This window comes from Stegodyphus dumicola, chromosome 2, assembly GCF_044657685.1.
Source record: "Stegodyphus dumicola isolate Sdum_Otavi_A_Nest chromosome 2, ASM4465768v1".
NCBI classification, from domain to species: Eukaryota; Metazoa; Arthropoda; class Arachnida; order Araneae; family Eresidae; genus Stegodyphus; species Stegodyphus dumicola.
The window spans coordinates 155,062,512-155,085,104 of record NC_140769.1 but is presented as its reverse complement, the minus strand read 5'-3'; the positions used below and the strand labels follow the sequence as shown (position 1 = coordinate 155,085,104).

General features: G+C 34.4%; 1 protein-coding gene across 3 annotated transcripts in view; it reads left to right on the top strand.

Moving 5' to 3' along the window:
• LOC118198845 (uncharacterized) overlaps positions 1–21,361 on the top strand; it is a 176,659-nt gene extending 155,298 nt beyond the window's left edge. Inside the window, exons 13-15 of one of the 3 annotated variants that reach the window (XM_085811338.1) lie at positions 857–942; positions 3,620–3,934; positions 21,238–21,361. In XM_085811338.1, coding sequence (XP_085667464.1) covers positions 857–942; positions 3,620–3,934; positions 21,238–21,321 — 485 coding nt within the window. In that variant the 3' untranslated portion in view covers positions 21,322–21,361. The remainder of the gene's footprint in view (positions 1–856; positions 943–3,619; positions 3,935–21,237) is intronic. The other 2 variants (XM_085811339.1, XM_085811340.1) reach the window with 2 other exon arrangements.
• Positions 21,362–22,593: the final 1,232 nt, after the last annotated feature.

The following is a 22,593-nucleotide window of genomic DNA, read 5'->3' as shown; positions in this document are numbered from 1 at the left end:
TGAGCGAATAAAAGCGCTCATAATACAGTTCCACCCGAATTCAGAGACCCACCAGCGGCCGAGCGGTAAAGTCGCTGAACGTTCGTAGTTCGGTTCGGGGTACGAATCCCGACATACGGGCTGGCTGCTTAGGCATATTCGCGGTTTTCCCCATATGTAACGTGTGTGCAAGCCAGTTTGCCCTTAGAAAGACCTCCACGAAGGCTTCAATTCCTTTAAGCAGATAGCCCTCGTGTGTTTTGCTGTGGTGAAATAAACCAAATCAAACCAAAATCGCTTGGATTCAAATTTTGGCCAAATACTGATAGCCCAGGATGTCCATGCGACTGCGTTTCGGCCAGGGTGAGTAAATACGTAGATTAGGCTCTTCACAACGAGGCCGAGATTAGGCTCTTCACAACGTTCGAGTTCAGTGACGTTGTTTGATTTTTACAAGTGTAAGAAACGAAGATAGTTTTGGAGCAGGCGATGGGCCAGTGATGTAACACAAAGTCAGTGATGTCAAGGAATTTTGGTTGGGAGGAGGAAACCTTGTAGTAGAGTAATCTTGCCATTTCCTCTCCTGTGTTTTTTCACATGTGCAATACGGATACAAATCAGTTTCCCTTAGAAAGTCCTCAACGAAAGCATGGGCAAATGACCGTCTTGTATTTTATCGAAATCCAATAAATCCAGATTTGCTTATTTCGAGTCCTCTAAATTGGTTTTTCGCTACAAATTTCTCACGCAGCAAAGAACTTATTACTTCTGTTTAGTATTTTTGCTTAATATCAAATTATCATGCAAGTGAAAAGTTTAGCTTGATTCTCAGAAATAGAAATTTAGAAAAAATTTAAAAATATTTTAATTTTTTCAGGTCCTTTGTTAAAATATATGCTGAAGAATATGGAAGATAAAATCCGTGGGTATACACCTGAGAAACGTGTATATGTGTATTCTACAGTGAGTACTTCATTTATTATTAACACATTATTTTACACGCTTAAAAACTGTTAAATTATTTTTTATAAACTCAAAATTGTTTTAGCACGTTACATAACGGAAACGCGCATGCAGCCAGGCCGTTCACCGGGATTCGCTGCGGGGGGGAGCTAGATTAGTTTCTGAAGTGCACAGATTATTTTATTTAAAATCATTCTCAGTTTAAGGAAGAATTTTGCCTAATTTGTAATGTCTACTGAAGGCTACTTTAGAGACTTGTTTTTCTTACAGCTATCGAATGCCGAACGGAATTTAGAACGAATTTTTTTAGAGACCACAAAATGTATTGTAAAGGTGTGGCAACTAATCGTTTGCAAAATAGTGATGTTCTAAAACACTAAAATTTCGTGTTAGCCAAACTTATTAGCCAATTGAGGGAACTAGAGTTTAGGCATGTCATGCACAATGTCTGTGGTTGTCACTCACAATTTTCTTTGCTTTTTATCAGTATATTTAATGCTAAAAAAATTGTAGCTCAGACATTATTTTCTTGAATAATAATGATAAATATATGCTTTCAAGTGCAAAATTCTGATTATATGGCACAGAATTTGATGATTATACTTGCAAATAGGAGGATTTTGTGAAGGAAAAATTCATCGCTTCATCGCCCCATCTAAAGGAAGAAAGTCTTAGTAAGACCTCCGTTTTGCTGTAGTAACTTAAATTATATTGGAGGTATCGTTTTCTGGACCACTTTATCTCTAAATTCATTCGGAAATAACTCTGTAAAGTCTTAATTAAAGAAAGAGTGCAGTTACCGGTCTTGAAGTTCCCTCTAGAGCAAAGGGAAGGTGTCCTCATATTTAAACATAGCAGCAGCAATGCGCATGCGTTGGAGTGGAAGGCACTGGAAGGAAGTCAAGCTTCACAATGAAGTGGAAGAACTTACGTATGTATTACGTGTACTTTGTTACGAAATGTACAGACGCAATGAGATGGCTTCCACGCAAAGCAGTTTTAGGGTTGCCATAAAAGGGCAAGGGAAGGCAGGATTGCCCCATTTGGCGAGAAATCGCCCATTTGGTGATATGCCATGGACGGATGGAGAACCTTCTGGAACGAATTCTTACCGGTTTAACCCAGAATGTTCTCAAACACAAGCCGAAAGCTATATTAACCCTGCTGGTACGCGGAGAGAATGCGAGATAGTTAGTCTCGAGTTAGTCAGTCCGTGCGGAGTCGATCGAGTTGACAGCCGGGCAGCGAGTGCCGAGTGGGTCGTTGAGTGCATAGAAGAGTCTCTTAGTGTATCGCGGTTAGTGCATCGTCGAGAGACTGTGTCTCAAGCTCCGGGAAAGACTGAACCGAAGAGTCGGGAGCTGTGCTCTGTGTGTCGTCGAGTGCATTCGCGAGTTGTAGCGTGGAGAGTCTCGAGGGTACGTGGAGTTCCGAAAACGACCGAGCAGATTCGGGAGCTGTACTTTAGTGCTTTGCAGTGAAGCTGTTTTCACCGTTATTGCCTGACAGTGTGAAGGCTGTGTCGCTGATTGTTCCAACGTGTTTATAATACATCTTCGACGACTGTAAAAAGTGACTTTGGAGCTTTCTGATTAATATTGGCTAAATAAAGTGTGTTTCGATATTTCATCAAGTCATGTTGTCCTTATTCACTCCAAATCTACGAACCCCGTAATTTCTAATGGCGGGCACTTGCCTATAACGGCATTGGCCGCTCCTAAACCCAGAAGTGGTGACCATTTTATTGCGGAGGCACCTAAATTGGCGCCTGTACAATAAAATGAAGAGACACACAATTTTACATCCATGCCTTCTCCAGGATTCGAAGCCGGGCCCTGCGGTATGGCAGTCAGGCTTCTCTAACCACTATACCGTCTGGGCGGCAGAACTTAAATATAAAATATTCTATACGCTTTCGTTATAAAAGACCAGTAATAATTTAAGAAGAAATATTATTTTATCTGGTACGAAGCTATCAATACTCGAAACGAAAAATGTGTTTTTATAGTTTCTTTCTAAAATTGGATGAAAATGTGATTGATAATAGGCATTTAGAGACAATTAAGTCTGAAAACATTTCACAATATTCACGAGAATTTTTCACTTAAATGTATTTTACAATCTTTTGTATTTAACTTATGAAAACATAATATTTTACTAGTCGGACCTTTTACTTCCTTGTAAGAAATAAAAGAAGTATTGCAATCTCGAAAATATTCATTTTGACCTCTCTGGCATCTGCACGTACGGACAGAATAAAGAATGCTTCTTCCAAAATGGATAGTAAAGTGACTTAAAACAGATTCAGAATAGATTTTTTTCGTGACGTCTGTATGTATCTCGCGTAACTCAAAAACGAAAAGTTCAAATTTTACCGATCGTTCCAGGCTTCGAAAATAATGTAACCGAATCTTTACCCTAAAAAGACCAGGCCATCTCCAAATTCACATCAGAAGTAGTTTTGAAAAGCGCCTGAAAATTTCTCTGCGAGCACGTTTAATTTACTTAAAAAATCTTTTTACAGTTTGGACCAAGAAAACTGCGTGCAAAATGACATAAGCTGGTATATTATTATATTGCTATCATTTTTCAAATTGTATTATCCAATGTGTCTTTACTTATTATAGTTTTAACCAATAACTATCATTGTTATACATATCTTATTCTTTACTAACAGCATGGGAGTCATTTAGCATGTTTGCTGATGGCGTTAAGGCAGTACAATATGAAGGCTCCACCACATGCGTCCACCATAGTTCTTGAGTTATGGAAGGAAAACGAGTCAGATTACTTCGTCAGGTGGTTGTATTTCAATTCCTCAAATCCTGAAAGACAGATTCATCCACCCTTTGTACTGCGTATCGGCGGTTGCAGTGGCCCATTCTGTCCTCTCACTCAGTTCAAATATTTTATCAGAGATTTATTGCCAGATGATTGGCGCAAAGAATGCAATGACTTTTCAGTGAAGAAAAGATTTCCTCATCCAGTTTATGTGAGTTAGAATCTTCTTATTTTATAAATCATCGTAATGGATTTTAAATTTTTTTTCCTTTGATGATCTCCTTCAAAAATATAAATAAGCGCTTCCATTTAGCAGACTGAAATCTAAATCCATATACTATGGCTTTATTGTTGGGATCGACGTCTTACATAAACAATAGGGCTATTCTTTAGATCGAGGATATAACTTTGGCTTTAGCGATTGTTACCGATCGCAATATTGGAGGAGGGATTATAAAATACGCAGTAGGACAATATTGGCGACGAATTTCCTTTTTTGATGTTCAAGCATGCCACTATATTTCATTGATTATCGTCTTCTAGCGTTGAATTATCTTCTACCCATGTGAAACAAAACAAAAGTCAGAAGAAAGAACAATAAAACCCTTTTATTCGAACACAACTTAACAGTTACTCAACTTGGATTTACACAAGCCAAGCACTTCTGGCTTAACATAAATACGTAATGTTTAAGAAATTAAAAATGTGGTAAATTAGCCTAAAGGTTCACGAGATAATTAAACTCAAAGCAAGGCTCTGATTTGTAGAAAACCGGCAAGACAAAGTCAAATGGCTAGAAGCACTGAACGCCAATAAATCAAGTCTCTAATAATTACAGCGCAACGTGGCCTAGAATAGGCAAACACGTTCTAAAACTAACTTCCGAAACTCTTGCTTAAATAACACTTCTTTCTACATTAATCTGAATAAATGCTCGCTGTCTCATTTACATTCTGGCACGAAAAGCGTGGGTGAAAAGAGAGTATTCGAAAAGTGCTAACATAAAATGAACTATTCGTTAAAAATAAATAAATGAACCTCACAAGCTAAAGATTATCTAAAATTAATTAGTAGTTTCCAGTTGGATTTGTAGAATATAACCTATTCAGATCCCAAAATTAATAGAAAAACGGGAAAAATAATTAAATATTGCATATATAATTGACTGTATAACGTTAAATCTCATATTAATAATAGAGTTGTACTTTTGATGTTAGAATATAATATCATCTCAGATTAGAGTTTTTTTGTACATAATAAAGAGCGAATAATTGTTTCATATTAAAATATTGTATTTGGCAAAAACTTTGTTAATTTTTAAATACGATGCTTACACACACACACACATATATATATAACTAATAACTAAGCATAAAATAATTCTACACTAAATAAATCATACACCGTTATTAGTTTGAGACAAGAAAAATTAGTAAACAAATCCTTCGGAGAAATAAATCGGTACAATGATTTTATTGTTTAACCAAAATATTGCTTCGGTTAATAAGTAACGACTGACGCGTCCATATCTGCTCCATTATAAAGTGAACGGTTCAAAAATCACAACGGACTTGTCCATACCCCTTTTCTACCGATAAGTGAACTTATATTTCTTTAAAAAATAATTTATTTCTAGCTTTATAACTGATACGAAAAGCTTGTCTTTGGCCAAAGTATAAATTTTTTTTCGTGCTTTATATCAAGTTATACTGCTCCTATATTTTTAGAATGAAACTATATTATTATGTAGTGGGGGAGTTGAAGATGCTAAATAACAATTCCAACGTTGTTTTCCACACCACAGAACATTTAATAAATATAATCAGAAAAGGTACAAATTAGATTAAATACAAGTGCCGTTTGATACAAACAGGATTCTGTATAGCTTTACCAGTCTCATCACATAACCGATTAGTGCCTACTCGCACTTGCTGATGTATTATACAGTCAATTTACCACCTTCGCGTGGAAAACTACAGTTCCTTAATCTACACCTTCACGTGCAGACAGACATCTCACCACCTTCGCGTGGGATAGCAGAAGAGTCTCTGTCATACTCCTATTTCACCTCGCTGCTGGCGCATCGGTGAGGCCCTCTGGTGGTTGTGTCGCACTTCCAGATACTACAGTTCGGCCTTCCTGACATTTTTTCGTCCTCGAAAACACGGATCAGCAACACTGGAACATCAAGACACCACCTGAAAATAAATTAAAAAAAAAAAAAAAAAAAAGGAAAAAAAGCAAAAAGAAAGAAGTGTGGAAGAACCACACATAGTTTTATATAGTAGAAGTCCACGGCTTCATGAGATCAGCTGCTGTAGTGGTACATCCAGGACCTTCATGGTGTCCCACTTTTTCCACCTGGTAACGATCTTTGCCTTTACTCGCTGTTACACGATATGGACCGAAGAACTTTGGCCTTAACTTTAGACCACCTCCATATTGCGTTCTTTGTATGGCAACTAAGTCGTTCACATTGTATACTTGTGCCTCTTTTCTCTTCTTGTTGTATGTTTTTCTATTCTCTTCCTGAATTTTTAGAATGTTTTTCCTTGCTTCCTCTCTCATATCTTCTCGATCTTTCATCATAGTATTTCTTTCTTCTTCTTCAAGAATTTCCATAATCTTTAAGTCCTCTCGATTTCTCATTTTAACACCAGTGAGAAGCTCAAATGGAGAACTCTTTGTGCTTCTGCTCTTAGTGCTGTTTAAGATCCTTTGTACATCTCCAACATATTTGTACCACTTGGTTGGATCATCTATGGATAATTTAGATAGGACTGGAATCAGAGTGAGATGAATCCTTTCTACTTGTGCATTTCCTCTAGGAACGCCGGTAGTTGTGAATATGTGCTGGATATTCTCTTGACTACAGTAATTTTCAAAGTCTTTAGAGGTAAACGCCGTACCTTTATCACTTATAATTCTCAAAGGACTACCGAAAGTTGATTGTTGCAGTTTCAGCTTCTGCAATGCCTCTTGAGCTGATGTAGACTTTACTGGATAGAGCCACACGAACTTTGTGAATGCATCAACCACGGTTAAGATGTGATTATAGTTCGTATTTGTCGACGGTAATGGTCCTATAAAATCGATATGAAAAGTGCTCAAAGGGATACTATCTTTTGGTATGGGATTCAGCAATCCTTCGCTCTTACCTCGTTTTCTGTCGCACAAAATACATTCTATACAATTTGAAATAACTTGCTCAATTCGTTTTCTAAGGTTAGGAATATAAAAGTCGGTTTTCAGCAGATCTTCTGTTTTAGACACTGCGAAGTGTCCCTTGTTGTGGATACTACGTATGATTTCTAGCTCTAATGCTTCGGGTACCACAAGTAACTCACGACCTCTGTCAAATTTGTATAATACTCCATTTTTCACTAGAAAATCTTTCTTTAGTCCTTGCTCGACTAAGGATTTTAGCAACTGAAGACGCTCATCACTTCTTTGCGCAGCTGCAATTTTGGCTGTAACTTCTCCCTGAGAACAAGTAACCATCATAACTGCGTTCCTACTTAATGAATCCACATGTTTCATTTGTTGCCCAGATCTGTGAACAATTTCACAGTCAAATTCTTCTAGAAGTAACGCCCATCTCGCCGCTTTAGGAGTTAAATCCTTCTTGAACATAGTCTTCTGGAAAGCATCGCAATCCGTAACTATCCTGACCTTAGATCCTAAAAGGTAATTCCTGAATTTCTTTAGAGCTTCTACTATAGCTAAAACTTCAAGCTCATAACTAGATAGCTTCTCTTGTTGGAGACTCGTTTTTTTACTCATGAAGTAAATGGGGTGTAACTGTCTATCATCTGACTTTTGTAGCAATACAGCGCCGAAACCATGACTGCTTGCGTCTGTATGCAATTCTAATGGTGCTCCTTGTTTAAAAATATGAAGAACCGGACTTGTGGATAAAAGTTCTTTCAATTTATTAAATGCATTTTTTTGCTCAGGCCCAAAATTGAATTCTGCTCCGTTACGAAGAAGATCACTTAGTGGTTTCACTATTTTTGAATAATTGGCAATGAATTTCCTAAAATACCCAGTTAGGCCCAAGAAACTTTGAATCTGCTTAAGGTTTTTGGGTTCCGGGAAATTTTGAACAGCCCTAGTTTTTTCAGTAGAGGGGCGAATTGTACCATCCTCAATAACATACCCGAGAAATTCTATTTTTCTTTTCAAAAATTGGCATTTCTTAAAATTAATCTCCAAACCATATTCTTTGGCTACTTCTAAAACGCGTTTCAACTTTTCTAAACCTTCGTTCTCATTTCGTGCTGATATAATAAAATCGTCCATGTAAGTAACAACAGTGTCATCCCGAATTAAATCTCTAAACACATTATAAATAAATCTTTGAAACACACTAGGGGACGTGCACAAACCAAAAGGTGCTTTTAGAAATTCGTACAAGCCTGCATGAGTAATAAATGCCAAATATATATTTAGTACAGTTTTCCTCCACTGGAACATGAAAAAACTCATTTTTTAAGTCTAATGTCGAAAAAACCTTTGCTTCACCCAAACGATCTAAAACCTCTTCTACTTGTTCCATGGGAAAAGAATCCTTAACTATTTTTTTATTTAACTGCCTGAAGTCAACACAAATCCGTATCTTCCCCGATTTTTTTCTACACAAAACAATTGGCGAAGCATATTCTGAACACGACGGCTTTATAATCCCATCCTTTAACCATTCATCTATTTGATTATCAACAATTTTTTGGTCAGCAAAAGGAATTCTCCTCGAACGCTGAGAAACTGGAATATCATCTTTTAATATTACTTTCATTTTTAAGTCTGTACTGCGCGGCTTTTCTAACGGTTTATACTCATTAATAAGAGTGGAAATAGTATTGCGTAATCCTTCATCTTTAATATGCCATAAATCTGTTTCGCTGTCTGCCTCAATGGCTGCAGAAATAAAAGACAAAAAATTCCTTTCCGAAGAGACGGAATCATTTTCATATTGCGTAGTCATCACCTGGTCACAACAGATCATTTTTATGCAGGAAGGGGGGAAAATACAGTCTGTTATCAATTCATCAACCATCGCTGCTTCTATCTCTTTTTGTTTTTTGCTTTCGCATAAAGAAAAAATAAACTTAGCCGTTTCCGCTTTAACCACGTGACCAAACGAACTTTTGAGTTCTATACATCCAGTTGATAATTTATTCGGAAAAAGGGATCTCTTTACAACTATCAATTCACTTCCAGAATCTATTAAACATTTTACTTTCTTACCATCAATCAACAGTTCAATAAATTCTAACTTATTTCTAGCTGCATTATCCGATTCAATCTCTAACCCAGATACCCTTTTTGGAGACAAACTTTCCTCCTTTCCTAACCGTTTGGGACAATTTCTCGCAAAGTGAAATAATTCCCCTTTACTCCCACATACATAGCAAATACGTTCTGGTTTACTACTACCCTGATTTACAAACTTCCCTGAATCCTTGAAATTGCTCTGAGCTTTTCTAAGATTGTTTTTGGAAAAATTAAGCTTTTTATTTTCTGGAATTTCGATTCGCGTGTTACTGGTATCAATTAAAGATTTACCCCTGGATGAATAAAATAAATCACATTCTCTTCCCAATTGATTAGGTTGGAACCAACTTTGACCCTCCCGAACACTAATATGTTCCTTTGTTTTAGAATCCAGAGTTTCATACAACTTATCAGATACAATAAGATCACACAATTTCTTAAAGTCATCTACCTCTCTTAACTTGCAATAATAATTGAAAGTTGCACTGAGTCGAGACGCGAACTGAACATGCGATTCAGATGAATGTCCTAAAATTGGTCAAACACTCACGCGGTGTTGGCTGAAATTCTTTCAAGATTAGAGTTTTTAATTTATCATAATCCGCGATTTCTTGTTCAGAAACATACGTTAGAACATTATTACATTTATCACCTAATATATTAATCAACACTTCTGATTTTAACTCCACTGGTACACTTTGAGTAGTAAAAGCTTTCTCAAGTGACTGAAAAAACAAATGCATAGCTTCCGGTTTCTGAGGTACAGCTAGCTATAGTTAGTGTTTTGAGGCTTTTAATAATATCTTCAACACTAGTCTGCGCGTTTCCTCTATCACTCGATAATGATTGTGATTTTAAACTTTCTAATTCAATCTGCTTCTCAATTTTAGCTAATTTAAGACGTTCGATCTCTAACAGATAGTGTTCATTACTTGTTTTAGGCGACCGATCCTCTGCGATAGACTTGACGACGCCACGAACAAATTCAACGTTCGTTTTGAAAACATCAGAATTTTCGATAATTTTTCTAATGTCAGCTTTTTTAGCATTTTCTGGAACAGTCTGTCCAATTTGTTCCGCAATTACTATTAAATCACTTTTCTTTAAATTATTTAGGAAACTCATTTTAAAAACGAAACAAAAGTATCACTATCTTCAAGAAAGAAATAAAGCAAAGTTTTCACAGTACCTTCTCTGAAGTATCCAAGTATGAAGTATCCAAATATCAAGTATCGAAATATCCAAATATCCCGGACAGGCCCCCAGATTTTCTGTAGTGGGGGAGTTGAAGATGCTAAATAACAATTCCAACGTTGTTTTCCACACCACAGAACATTTAATAAAGATAATCAGAAAAGGTACAAATTAGATTAAATACAAGTGCCGTTTGATACAAACAGGATTCTGTATAGCTTTACCAGTCTCATCACATAACCGATTAGTGCCTACTCGCACTTGCTGATATATTATACAGTCAATTTACCACCTTCGCGTGGAAAACTACAGTTCCTTAATCTACACCTTCACGTGCAGACAGACATCTCACCACCTTCGCGTGGGATAGCAGAAGAGTCTCTGTCATACTCCTATTTCACCTCGCTGCTGGCGCATCGGTGAGGCCCTCTGGTGGTTGTGTCGCACTTCCAGATACTACAATTATAACCATCAACATAGAGTTATCCAATATTTTAATGAACATATTTATAAACTTATAAGCGTCCTTACTTATGATAATATTCTCTTTATACTTTTTATGCACCATTGGATCTAATTTCAGTTACTCCTTTTCATATTCTCAGGCGTCTATTTATGCATATAGAGTAATCGAATTTCTAAATATTTTAAAATGATTGTTATGCTTATCATACCAGATCCACATTGCTGCCAAACTCGTTCAAGATTATGATGTCATTTCCATATTACTATTGAAAGTTCGTGTTTCAGTTGAACGAATATTTTCTTGCTAGTCCATGTGTAGTTTTTATTATATATATATATATAATTACAAATAAATTCTTTTGAAAACAAAACACAAACATGACTAGACATTTTCGCGCATTAAGCTGCAGAAAAATTATCATTAAAGAGACATAAAGTAAAATATTTAGGCTAGAGACTAATCAGAGTGATGGAAGTTATTGATTACTTTTTATGTGTTTTAAATAAGTTTTTCAACTACATCTTACTTCATTGGATTTTCAATTTAAAGGTAAACTTTTTGATTTAAGAAATTGTTTACTAAAGTATTTTTTTTTTTTTCACTATCGTTTTCAATACTTAAAAAAAAATAGAATTCTTTTGTAAGATTATTCTAAATTTAATTAGGTTTTACGTTAAATAAATGGTTTCAAAATTACATTTACGTACAAAAAATTTTTTAGTTTCGACAATGATACCAAAATGGCAAAAATATACGTATCTTTCTGTTTTGCATCTCAAATTTAGACTATAGTCTATTGAGAGTGAAACGAGTTCTTAATTTTGTAGGTTTTAAATAGGTTTATCAACTACTTCTTAATTCATTGGATTATTTGTTTAAAGGTTGACATTTAAATTTAAAAAAAAATTGGCTGAAGTAGTTTGTTTTTTCACTTTTGTTTTTCATATTCGTTTTCAATTCTTTTAAAGAGATGGAGTTCTCTTTTTTTTAGATGTTTCTAATTAGAATTGACTTTGTTTTTTCTTTGCTTTGGAGAAGGGCCAGAATGTTCGAGTGAATTATTATATTTATAATTTAAAAACATTGAAATGGTTCATCGGCTTATTCTGTATGCAGAAAAGCAAGGATTTTTGTAGAAGAGAGTTTTCGATTAGTTTCAAAGTTCCTCCCCCCTGATGAAGTGATATCGAGATTGCTTGAATTCCTCTTCTGTTTTTCTTTAATTTACTTTAAAAATTTCATGCTTTTGAAAAAGGGTTTAGCTTTATTGAAATATTTTGGTTTTAATATTTTTAAATTAATTGCTGCATTTATTTGAAATTTATTAATTATGAATTTCAATTTCTGGTTTTTGTGAAATTTTAGTCCTAAATTTCTTACATTATGTCTTTATATATATATAATAGCAAAAAAAAAAAAATGATGCTTATTTGAAAGTAAGTCGAAACACTCTCTCTTAATTTAGCTACTGTTAATTGATGGTAGATTGGTTTATTCCCTTTGATAAGTCGATTAATCTGCGATCAATGACAATAGCCGTTTTTTCTGTATATAAAACTTTTACTTTTGATTTTGGTATTTTTAGAATTAAAGATTTTTCTTTGCAGATTTATATGTTTTTAAAGCAAAGGAGATCTAGAAATATCCGCTCCATAATAAAGTGAACGGTTCAAAAATCACAACGGACTTGTCCATACCCCTTTTCTACCGATAAGTGAACTTATATTTCTTTAAAAAAATAATTTATTTCTAGCTTTATAACTGATACGAAAAGCTTGTCTTTGGCCAAAGTATACATTTTTTTCGTGCTTTATATCAAGTTATACTGCTCCTATATTTTTAGAATGAAACTATATTATTATAACCATCAACATAGAGTTATCCAATATTTTAATGAAAGATATACATATTTATAAACTTATAAGCATCCTTACTTATGATAATATTCTCTTTATACTTTTATGCACCATGCATAATTAAAATACGGACTAAATTTTTTTTCTTTTCCTAATTCATGGTTTTAAATTGAATTTCTGTTCCTTGGGGATGGTATATAGAGAATTTTCTTCTTATAAATTATTATGAATATTTGGTTTATATATATATGCATGTGTGTCTGTGTATGTATATGTATAATGCAAAATAACATAAAAATACGTTTAAAATTCATTACATGTTCAGTTATGAATAAACTACATGCAAAAACTAAACAACCAAAAGAACAAGGGCAAACTGAAAAAAATAAGGAGCAAAATATGCCAAAACCAAAAATGAACCATGAGATTTACCTCTTTTCCTGCATCGTTATCGGGAGGGTCGGTTGGTTCAACGGGAAGAAATAAATGAATAAAACAGCCTGTTTCTAAACAGACGAAGGCAAAAATTAAAATTTGAATTTAAATATAGTCATAGAAATGCAAATAGAAAAGTCTTAGAAACAGACAAATTTATGCAATTATTTTGAGTACAGCGGAAACAAAACTTCCACAAATAATAATCCAATAATTGTAAACAAAACTATTATTTGAAAAAACAAAATTATTCGCAAATAAGGAAAGCATATCAGCCGTATTAAAAAAATAGAATAAATTATGAACAAGTAATAAAGCTTCTAAAGAAATTAAAATTTTAATGGACCGAGTACAAAAATCTGTAAAACACAAGTAATCCAATAAGTGAAAAATTAAATAAAATAAATGAAAATTTCAAAAAAGATATAAAATAAAATTTAAAAAATATGAAAGCTTTCATATTTTACATTACGCCCAAAGGGGCATTTTATTAACGTTTTGTGGGTTACCTTTATTTATTAAATGTCATGTTCTTCGCACATAAACCATTAAATTCAGTTCAACAGCAATATCGCAAAATAATTTTAAATTAAGTATATCTTTAGAATTTCCGATACACAATCTCTCGCGCTGGAGATAAAAATGTTTTTTCTGTACAACGTTGCCATTGCTCGCTTTGAAATCCTTGAGTTTATTAATAAAAAATTCGTTAAAGTTTTACAAATTATGAAATCGATAATAAAACAAATTTCAAATTTGGGCTTCCAGATGCCCATATTCGCAGGAGGATTACGTTATTCAAAATTGGATGGCCGTCGGTACCGTCGTTTTATCACAATGCTAGAAACATACATACATTTATGCAGATTTCTCATTATTTAATTTCTTCAAATATAATACAGGGCGATAGTACTTGGAGACAACGATTTGAGTTGTGATAAGCCGTTTATAGGGTTCCGACGTAAAATCTTAAAATGAAAACAATAGTCCTTCAGGGACAAAGCCCCTTTGGACTAATAATCTGAAAGTTTTCAGATTTTGACTTTTGATTTATATTATTTGAAGAAATTTTGACTGTTCTGTCTTTCACTGTTTTAGCAGACAATGGTAATTTTTTAATTCTTACAATATTCGCTTTGTTCTTAAAATCTCGAAATAGGTCATCGGATGTATTTATAAAACAACTTTTTATGTATTGGCCATCTGTATATGGTTTCCCTCTTTTAGCAATCTCTTGACTAATTACAAAACTTAAAATATTAGCATTATTGGGAGATTGCATCCCGTAATTAAATACAGAACTTGATTTTTGACTCTTCTGAAGTTCCTCAACTGCTTTCTTCCTTGCATCACCGACGCAATATTTAGTACTAAATGACACGCGTTTAGTTGTGAAGTGTCTCTCCATAATTGATTTCTTGTTACTAGCCAATTTTTCATGACAAATAAGACAGGTCGGAAGGCCATCTGAGTTTCCAATAAACGCGAAAGTTTCAGCTCATTCAACTTGAAATTCACGGTGGATTTCATCTTCCGTTTTCCTTTGCTTCTTCTCTGTAGCCATGTTGTTACGAGAAGGAATGGATAGGGCTAGAGAAAGCGAAATAATTGAGGGCAGCCAACAGAATGGCGTCTATTCTACGCCATGAGAGTCGTCTTCAGTTTATTGGCTTCCAGATGTCGCTAGCAGTAAAAACTAGCTTTAGTCAACATTGCATATTGTACGAGTACGGCATTAGTTGAAAATGCGATGAAAATGGTTGTGGCGTAGTCAATCAGGCTTGTGCAGTTGGCTGTAGAAGTTGATCACAGCTCTGTGTTTTTGAAGCTAAATGTTTTATATTTAAACGAAGAATATAGTGGCAAATCTCTAAATTGGCTACCAATTCATAGAAAACAAAATTCATGGAGCTAAAATTTATTGTCGTAAGTGAGAGAGTATTTATAGTCACACTCAGAAAATAGGAATGTACTGAAAGAAAGATAGGCTATTTGCATTTTTTCTGAAAGAAATACATACATATAATGTAAGATAAAAAATACGTAAACCGAAGTTAGGTTACTCGCTAAGGTCTGAAGAGCAGAACTTGAGTCCGATAAAATTACAACCCTATCAAGAGGAGAGAGACGGGCAGGAAGCTGTTGAAGGGCTAAATGAATAGCCTCGACTTCACCCTCAAAATGCGTTGCATGAGAGCCAACAGGTAGTTAAAAGGAAAGCAGATCGCCAGCACCTGTGCCCTGGGTGAAACCCAAAAGGGAACCATCAGTGTAGATATGAAGCCACTGACCAGGGACCACTGACGATTATTAATTGTTTCCAAAGCGATGGCACGAAGAGCAGTTGGGCATAGGTCGTTTTTTCTCACATTAAAAGTCAAGTCCAATCTGACATCGAGAACCATAAATTCCGGTGGATTTATATGAGATTAACAATTTATAGGTCTTGTCGTTAATGGCATTATATTGAATGCTCTCCCAGACGTATTGAATAAAGGCCTTCTGGGTCTTTAGATTACGTACTCTGTTAAAATCGTGTTCACGCCAAAAAGAAATATTTGGGAGTCTAATAAGTCTATTATAAAGGATAGCTGCATTACTCTAAACCAGGTTAATCATTGGTTGTAGGTCACGAAGCAAATGCATAGCAAGTACGGAAATAGTTTTAACACCTCCAGTGATCAAGCGTAAAGCCTGGTCTTTGGAAAACATAAAAAATTCCCAAGACTCTATCCGAGGCAGAGACCAGTACTTTATCGTAATAATTTAAAACCGGCTGGATATAAGTCTTATAAGTAGTGTTAAGGGTAGCTTTTCACATCCCCATTTAGCACCAGCTAGTCTCTTAAGAATGGGAAATCGCTTCCTAGCTTTTGAGATGACGTATTCAGGATGCTTAGTCCACTTAAATATGTTATCAAAGATGCAACCGAGATAAGGGGAAACATCATTATGTTACAAGGGAGAACCTCTATAAACAAGATCAGAAGTGAAAGGCTGTCTATTTAAAGTAAAATACTGACTAGCAGTCTTCCCAAAATTTATAGTCATATTATTCTCCGAACACCAGCTCTACAACCTCTCGAGAGACTTATTGAGGACTATATTTGGCTTGTATTAGTCACGTTTTGGTGCATAGCACCAAATAGCAAGATCGTCAGCAAAAAGGGCAGCGTTAGTCAGTCCATCAGAAGTCAAGGTACTCGACAGGTCATCAATAAAGGTATTAAATAAAATAGGGCTGATCGCAGTAGCCTGTGCTAAGCAGTTTCACTTTGTTTAAAGTTGGATACAAAATCACCAAAACGATTGCAGAAACGTTTCAGAAAACGTTGCACCAAAGCGTTGCAGAAACGTTGTGAAAAAAACTTTTGATCGAAGAGAGTATATTACTGCATGCACCCAAGTTTTGTGATTTCTGGATACATTTGAGACGCCAGAATTTATCAAAAGCAACCTCAAAGTCCACAAACACAGCCAAAACAAAGCACCTCTGATCGAGAACGTCCTTTATGGACTGACTCAGCAAGATAACTCGTCGGTTTGTGGATATCTATTATCTAAATATGGCCTGAGTTGGAGATATAAGATTATTAGTCTCGAGAAACCAACTCAGACGAGATGTAATCATTCTTTCCGTGACCTTGAATAAAACGCTAGTTAAAAAAATGAGTGAATCAAGTAAGTTATATCTTATCTTCCAATATTAAGCAAAATTAACATTCCTGTAGGTTGTTTTCCTTTCAACCTCCGATCCCACAGTATGATGGACAGGCATGCGGCAGGTGGTTGGTGTACGTAGTAGACGACTGCGCATCTCATCCTCCACACGCTCTGTCACTGGTGACTTCAACATGTCATTTTCTTTTGAGTTGCAGTCACGTAAACATGGCTGTCGCTATTGATTCTCCCGCCAAGTGTGAATTACGAGCTGTTATTCGTTTCTTGCAGGCAGAAGGTAACAGCGCAGCGGAAATTCCTCAAAGAATGAGTAGAGTGTATGAAGACAGCTTCATGAGTGATCGTGTTGTTCGTGAATGATGTCAAAAGTTTAAAGATGGCCGAACTGATGTGCATGATGAAGGGGGTCAAGGACGCAAGTCTGTCGCTACAGACGACATTGTTCAACAAGTTGACCAAGCGGTTAAGGAAAATCGAAGGTTCACCATAAGTGAATTATCGATGAAATTTCCAGAAGTTTCAAGATCTTCCTTGTACTCTATCCTTACTGAACAGTTGCGCTACAGAAAGGTTTGCGCTCCCACAGATGTTGACTGACGACCACAAAACTCGCCGAATGGCTGCAGCGTTGGAGTTTCTTGACCATTAAAATACTGATGGAGAAGATTTTTTGAAATCCATTGTGACAGGTGATGAGACATGGATTCAATATGACACGCCCGAAACGAAACGACAATCACAACAATGGATGCACAAAAATCTCCAAAGAGACACATTCAAACGAACCTTCAACAACCGTAAGGTTATGGCAACTGTTTTTTGGGACCAAACAGATGTGTTGCTTGTGGAGTTTATGCAGCTTGGAGCAACAATTAATGAAGATTCATACTGTGAAACTTTGCGACGCTTACGGAGAGCTATTCAAAACAAACGAAGAGGCATGCTGACTTCTGAAATTGTTCTGATATACGATAACGCCCGTCCTCACAGCGCTCGTGTAACCCAATGGCGCCTTCAGCAATTTCAATAGGACATTTTCGAACATCCACCATATAGTCGCGACCTAGCGCCGAGTGATTTTTCATCTTTTCCCTGAACTGAAGCACTAGCTTGGGAATCAGCGCTTCCAAAATGGAGCTCAAAGAAACCGTCACAACTCACTTCCAATCATTGGCGGGAGCATTTTATGAAGAGGGTACTGCAAAGCTTGTTCACAGATATGACAAATCCCTCAATCGTCAAGGTGATTATGTAGAAAAATAACCTGTATTGTACATTACGTTTCGTAATAAAATCTTTTTTGTACATTCACTCGTCTTTTCTTTAGAGCCCATCGGAGGTTGAAAAAAAAATAGCTAGCGTATTAGAGGATTATTAAGCTATAAAATATAAAATTTTTTTAACTATTATGATACCTTTATAAATTATTTTTATTTGTATCTTCATTACGATTTAAAACTAATTATTGATAGTTAATATATTTTATTTTAAATATAATGATGTCTCAAGTTTAAATTAAAAAGCTCTTTATAATTGTTGGTTTTTTTTTTTTTTTAATAATTTTTGCGAGAGGTAAAATAATGAATCTGTTTAAATAACAGTTCATGGATCAGTATAAGAATAAATGTTCACTGTGTCTTTCAAATTCATTCATTACTTATTACTACTAAATTATTAAATGATTAAAATGTTTAACAATTAGAAAGGTGTGAATTTTAAAAATCGATTACGATCATTTCACATATAAAAAATTAGGCTTACTAATAGTAATGAGTTATATAAATATTAGTAGATTTCAAACTCTGTTATTTAATTGAAATCATATCTGCCTACAAAATGTTTTTCTACATAATTTATAACTGTTAATTTATTTTTAGGTACTAAGATTTCTTAGCAAGATGATAAAGCTACTGTGACTGTTATTATATTGAAGTGTAACAATATTATAAGACTGATGGTTTTTTCATGAAATAACATTTTTTCATCTATTAGTATAAAAAACACAATGTTTATCTGCAAACTTTAAAAAAAAATACAAGAATTAACTATTTATAACATAGTTTATCAATTATATATTGCAAATGAGGTGTTGCTTGTTATTACAGTTTTCTGTTATCTTGTTAGATGTGTACATACAAACCTGCACCTACTACATATGACATTTTAATAAGCCAGAAGGTTAAAACGCTGGTTGGGCATTTATCCTCTTTTGCAAAAGTGCTGATAGCCTCATATTTTGCAATATGATTTGACATTCATATGTGCAAATAATATGTAAATTTATATGTCGGTGTCTTTTATGTAAATTTATGTGTCTTAATATGTAAATTTATATGTCGGTGTCCATTTGCATAGATAGAGAAAAATTTAAAAATTTAGAGAAACTGGAGAATTCAACCATTTTCTTTTCGGAACTCACACCTCAGATCTTCCTGTTGCCAGTTGAAAATGTGAATCATTTACACCACGAGAGTATGCATGGGGGGAATTCGATAACTCTTTACATTTTCTCTACTTAAAGGGTCAATGGGGAAAGCCATTAGCTTTATTGGACCAAATCTGACATTTTAGTTCGGGTGCTAGTTACATTTTTTGTCGTATGCGTAATGTGAAAAATCAATTGACTTATGACGGAATTAAAACCACAGATCTCTCTCATTTGCCAGTTGGATGGAATAACTACTCATACCATGTATAGAGAGATGCAATAATGCCTTGAAACTATTAATATATAAGATCACACGAACAATATGTCATACAAAAAATGTCCTTGAAGTAGCTTATATAGAATAAGCCAGTCGCATATATTATCAATTTGAATTCATCGGACTTAGATCCTGTGCAGTTATAAATACGTCAAATAATGCCAGATTAATATACATTAATAGCCTAATTGCTGATTGTATATATCGTTTCATTAAATTATACATAATTGTCATAATTTCAGGTATTTATCGTTTTTTGTTTGTGGATCATATCACTAGTCCATAGCAAATGAATTTTGTCTGCCACTCAGTCAGCTTACTGCTAGTAGAGCAATTTCTCATGTTACGTGGAAGGACGGTGCTTGTAAATTTTTGCAGTTTATTCTAAAATGCAATCTCTAGAAAAATTTGCAAAAATTGCACTGCTACTACGAACTTTTGTCACAGTTATTGCAAGCGCTGCTGGTTATGAGAAGTATTTTCTAAACAAAAATCATTTAAAAAGTATTGTAGGAAAAAAATGCTTTTTTTTTTTTTTTTTTTTTTTTTTTTTTTTGCATGTAAAAAGCATTTAAAAAACTGTAAATGTTTACGCATTTGAGAAATCCGTCTTTCTGCCTACGTTATAGAAACTGGAGCAATCAAGTGGACTTCTACGATATCATCAAGGGTTTTGAGAACAAAAAAAAAAAAAAAAAAAAAAAAAAAAAAAGAGCTATAGTTTTAATTTCCCTATATGCTATTTCTAGCCCAAACGGCGTTAGCCCAGAAGGTCTATATATTTCGTTTCGGCAATTTGCGGCGTCTCACTGTAAACGATGTTTCACCTTTTCGAATTGTTGCCACCAAATATCTAATATTTAAAGAATTTAACTTAAATATAAACCCTGCAATATATTTAAAGAAATTAAATTATGAAGAATCTGCATGAATGTTTCTCGCATTGTAAAAAAACAAAGGCACCTAGAGACATCAAATTTTGAATAACATAGTCCTTCATTCGAATATGATCATTTGGAATTTGGCATTTGTTTTATTATCTATTTCATATTTTGTAAAATTTTAAAGAATATTTTATTAACAAACTCAACAATTTCAAAGCGAACAATAGCAACACTGTACGGAAAAAAAAAAAAAAAAATCTCTAGCACGGTAGACTGTGTATCGGAAATCCTAAAGATATTATGTTATTTTTAAATTATTTTACGATATTATTGCTGTTGAACTGAATTTTTTGTTTGTTTTTAAATTTGAATTTTTTTTTTTTTTTTAAGCTATTTGTTTGTATATCAAGAAGGGCGGTAAATTCAGGGCCGCTCCGAGCGGCAAAATAATCTCTAGCTATGTTACTGACCTATTCACAGCGAGAAACGCGCTTTAAATAAATATTCCTAGAGCTTTAGCCGCGCCGTATTAATTACGTCACTTGTGTTCCATGATTGGTCTAAGCTGCCTGAAGACTTGCTCTCTCTCAATAAAGTTAAATGGACTCGGCCCCGCGTATCAACCGAGGAATACAGAATGGTTTTCTGTCTTTTTTTGAGTCAATACTGTATGCGCTAAAGTAGATAATCCAGTGATCATAGAATAGGCATTTTGCCACATTTGGCAAAGAGCCATATTTGGCTCGCGAGCCACAGTTTGCCGACCACTGCCCTAGATGTATAGCATTACATCGTGATATAGTTATAAAATTGTTATTTCGCTGTAAGTTGTTATAAATAGTACGAAAGTTAATATATTTTAAGTTTTGAATTTACAAAATACAATTCATAAAGATAGTTAAATGACAAAAATTTATGTATACCGAATTTGATTTATTAGTGTTGGCTGGGTTTTACAGCTGAGCTGCTAAATAAAACTGACATTCATTTATGTTTTTTTATTTATTTATTTTTTCCAGATTCCTTCATCCTCATCAAATGGAAAAGATCTTTCAACTGTCATTATTATTCTAATACTGATATTTATTTATGTACTTCAATAAAATATAAAAGCAATAAAGTATAATATTTTTGGCCCTTGAATACTTTATTAACTCATAAAAAATAAATAATAAAAGTACCAAGAAGCATCTGGCATCCAGAAATTAAACAGAAGATGTACTTTATTTGCAAAACATGATATTATTTTTCAGTTAGTAATTTAGTGCATGGATTATGTTCTAAATGCCGTTACATAAATGCTTTGCATGCTACCCAAAGCCATAAAACTGTGCTTGCTACCCAAAGCCATAAAAATGTGATAAATATGAACGTTAAAAGATCATGAAGAATCTATGATATGGGAATATCAGTTTTTTAATTTTAGTTAAATTTAATATTCTGATAGAAGAGGATTAGCGTATAGTGTTGTTAATTTCTCCGGCATGATTAGAAACTGAAAGCTTTAAAATAAAGCGTCCATATGGGGAAATTATGAAATTAATAATTAGAGAGTCTCGCTTTTTACTGCCTTGGAGGAAATAAAGGAAGTACTGTAATAGCAAAAACTTTCGGGTATCGTATTTCAACGAAAATATTCATTTTTACCATTCCCGAGGCTTAAATGGACTAATTTCTTTCTTTCATAACTAATGATCTAACTATAACAAAATAATAATTTAGTCCTTACTTGGAAAAAAGACGAAACACTCTCACTTAATTGTGTTATTGTTGATTGATAGTAGATTAGTTTGTTCCCCTTGACAAGACAATTAATCTATACTCAAACACATTAACTACCTTTCAGTACTTAAAATTTTTACTCTAGAATTTGGTATTTTTGCGATTCAGAATTTTTCTTTACAGATCTTATATAATTTTTACTGCAATAGAGGACTAGATTATACTGATTTAAAATGCTAATTAGAATACAGACCAAAAAATTTTTCTTATAATAATTCATGGCTTTGATGGAATTTCTATTCCTTGGAGATAATATATGAAAACTTTTTCTAATAATAAATTATATTCGTATTTATATGGAATCGTGCCGCAACGACGCACCAGAGGGCGCAACCTACACCGACGGTAGGAACCCTCCAAGTAAAAGCATGGAGATAGGAAAGGGAGGAGAGGCCATTCCGCGCTAGAAGTGAAGCACTGCTTTGAAGCTTGGGTCACCAGACGGGGTGTTCTTTGTTTACATTCAGAAGCTCGCTTGACAAGATTCTGATAGTATTTCGACACACGACAGTTCCATAGAAATCGAAAAAGGGACACTCTCGCATGAAAGAAACATTCATAGTGTGATGGATAATAGCAATTTGTATAGTTTA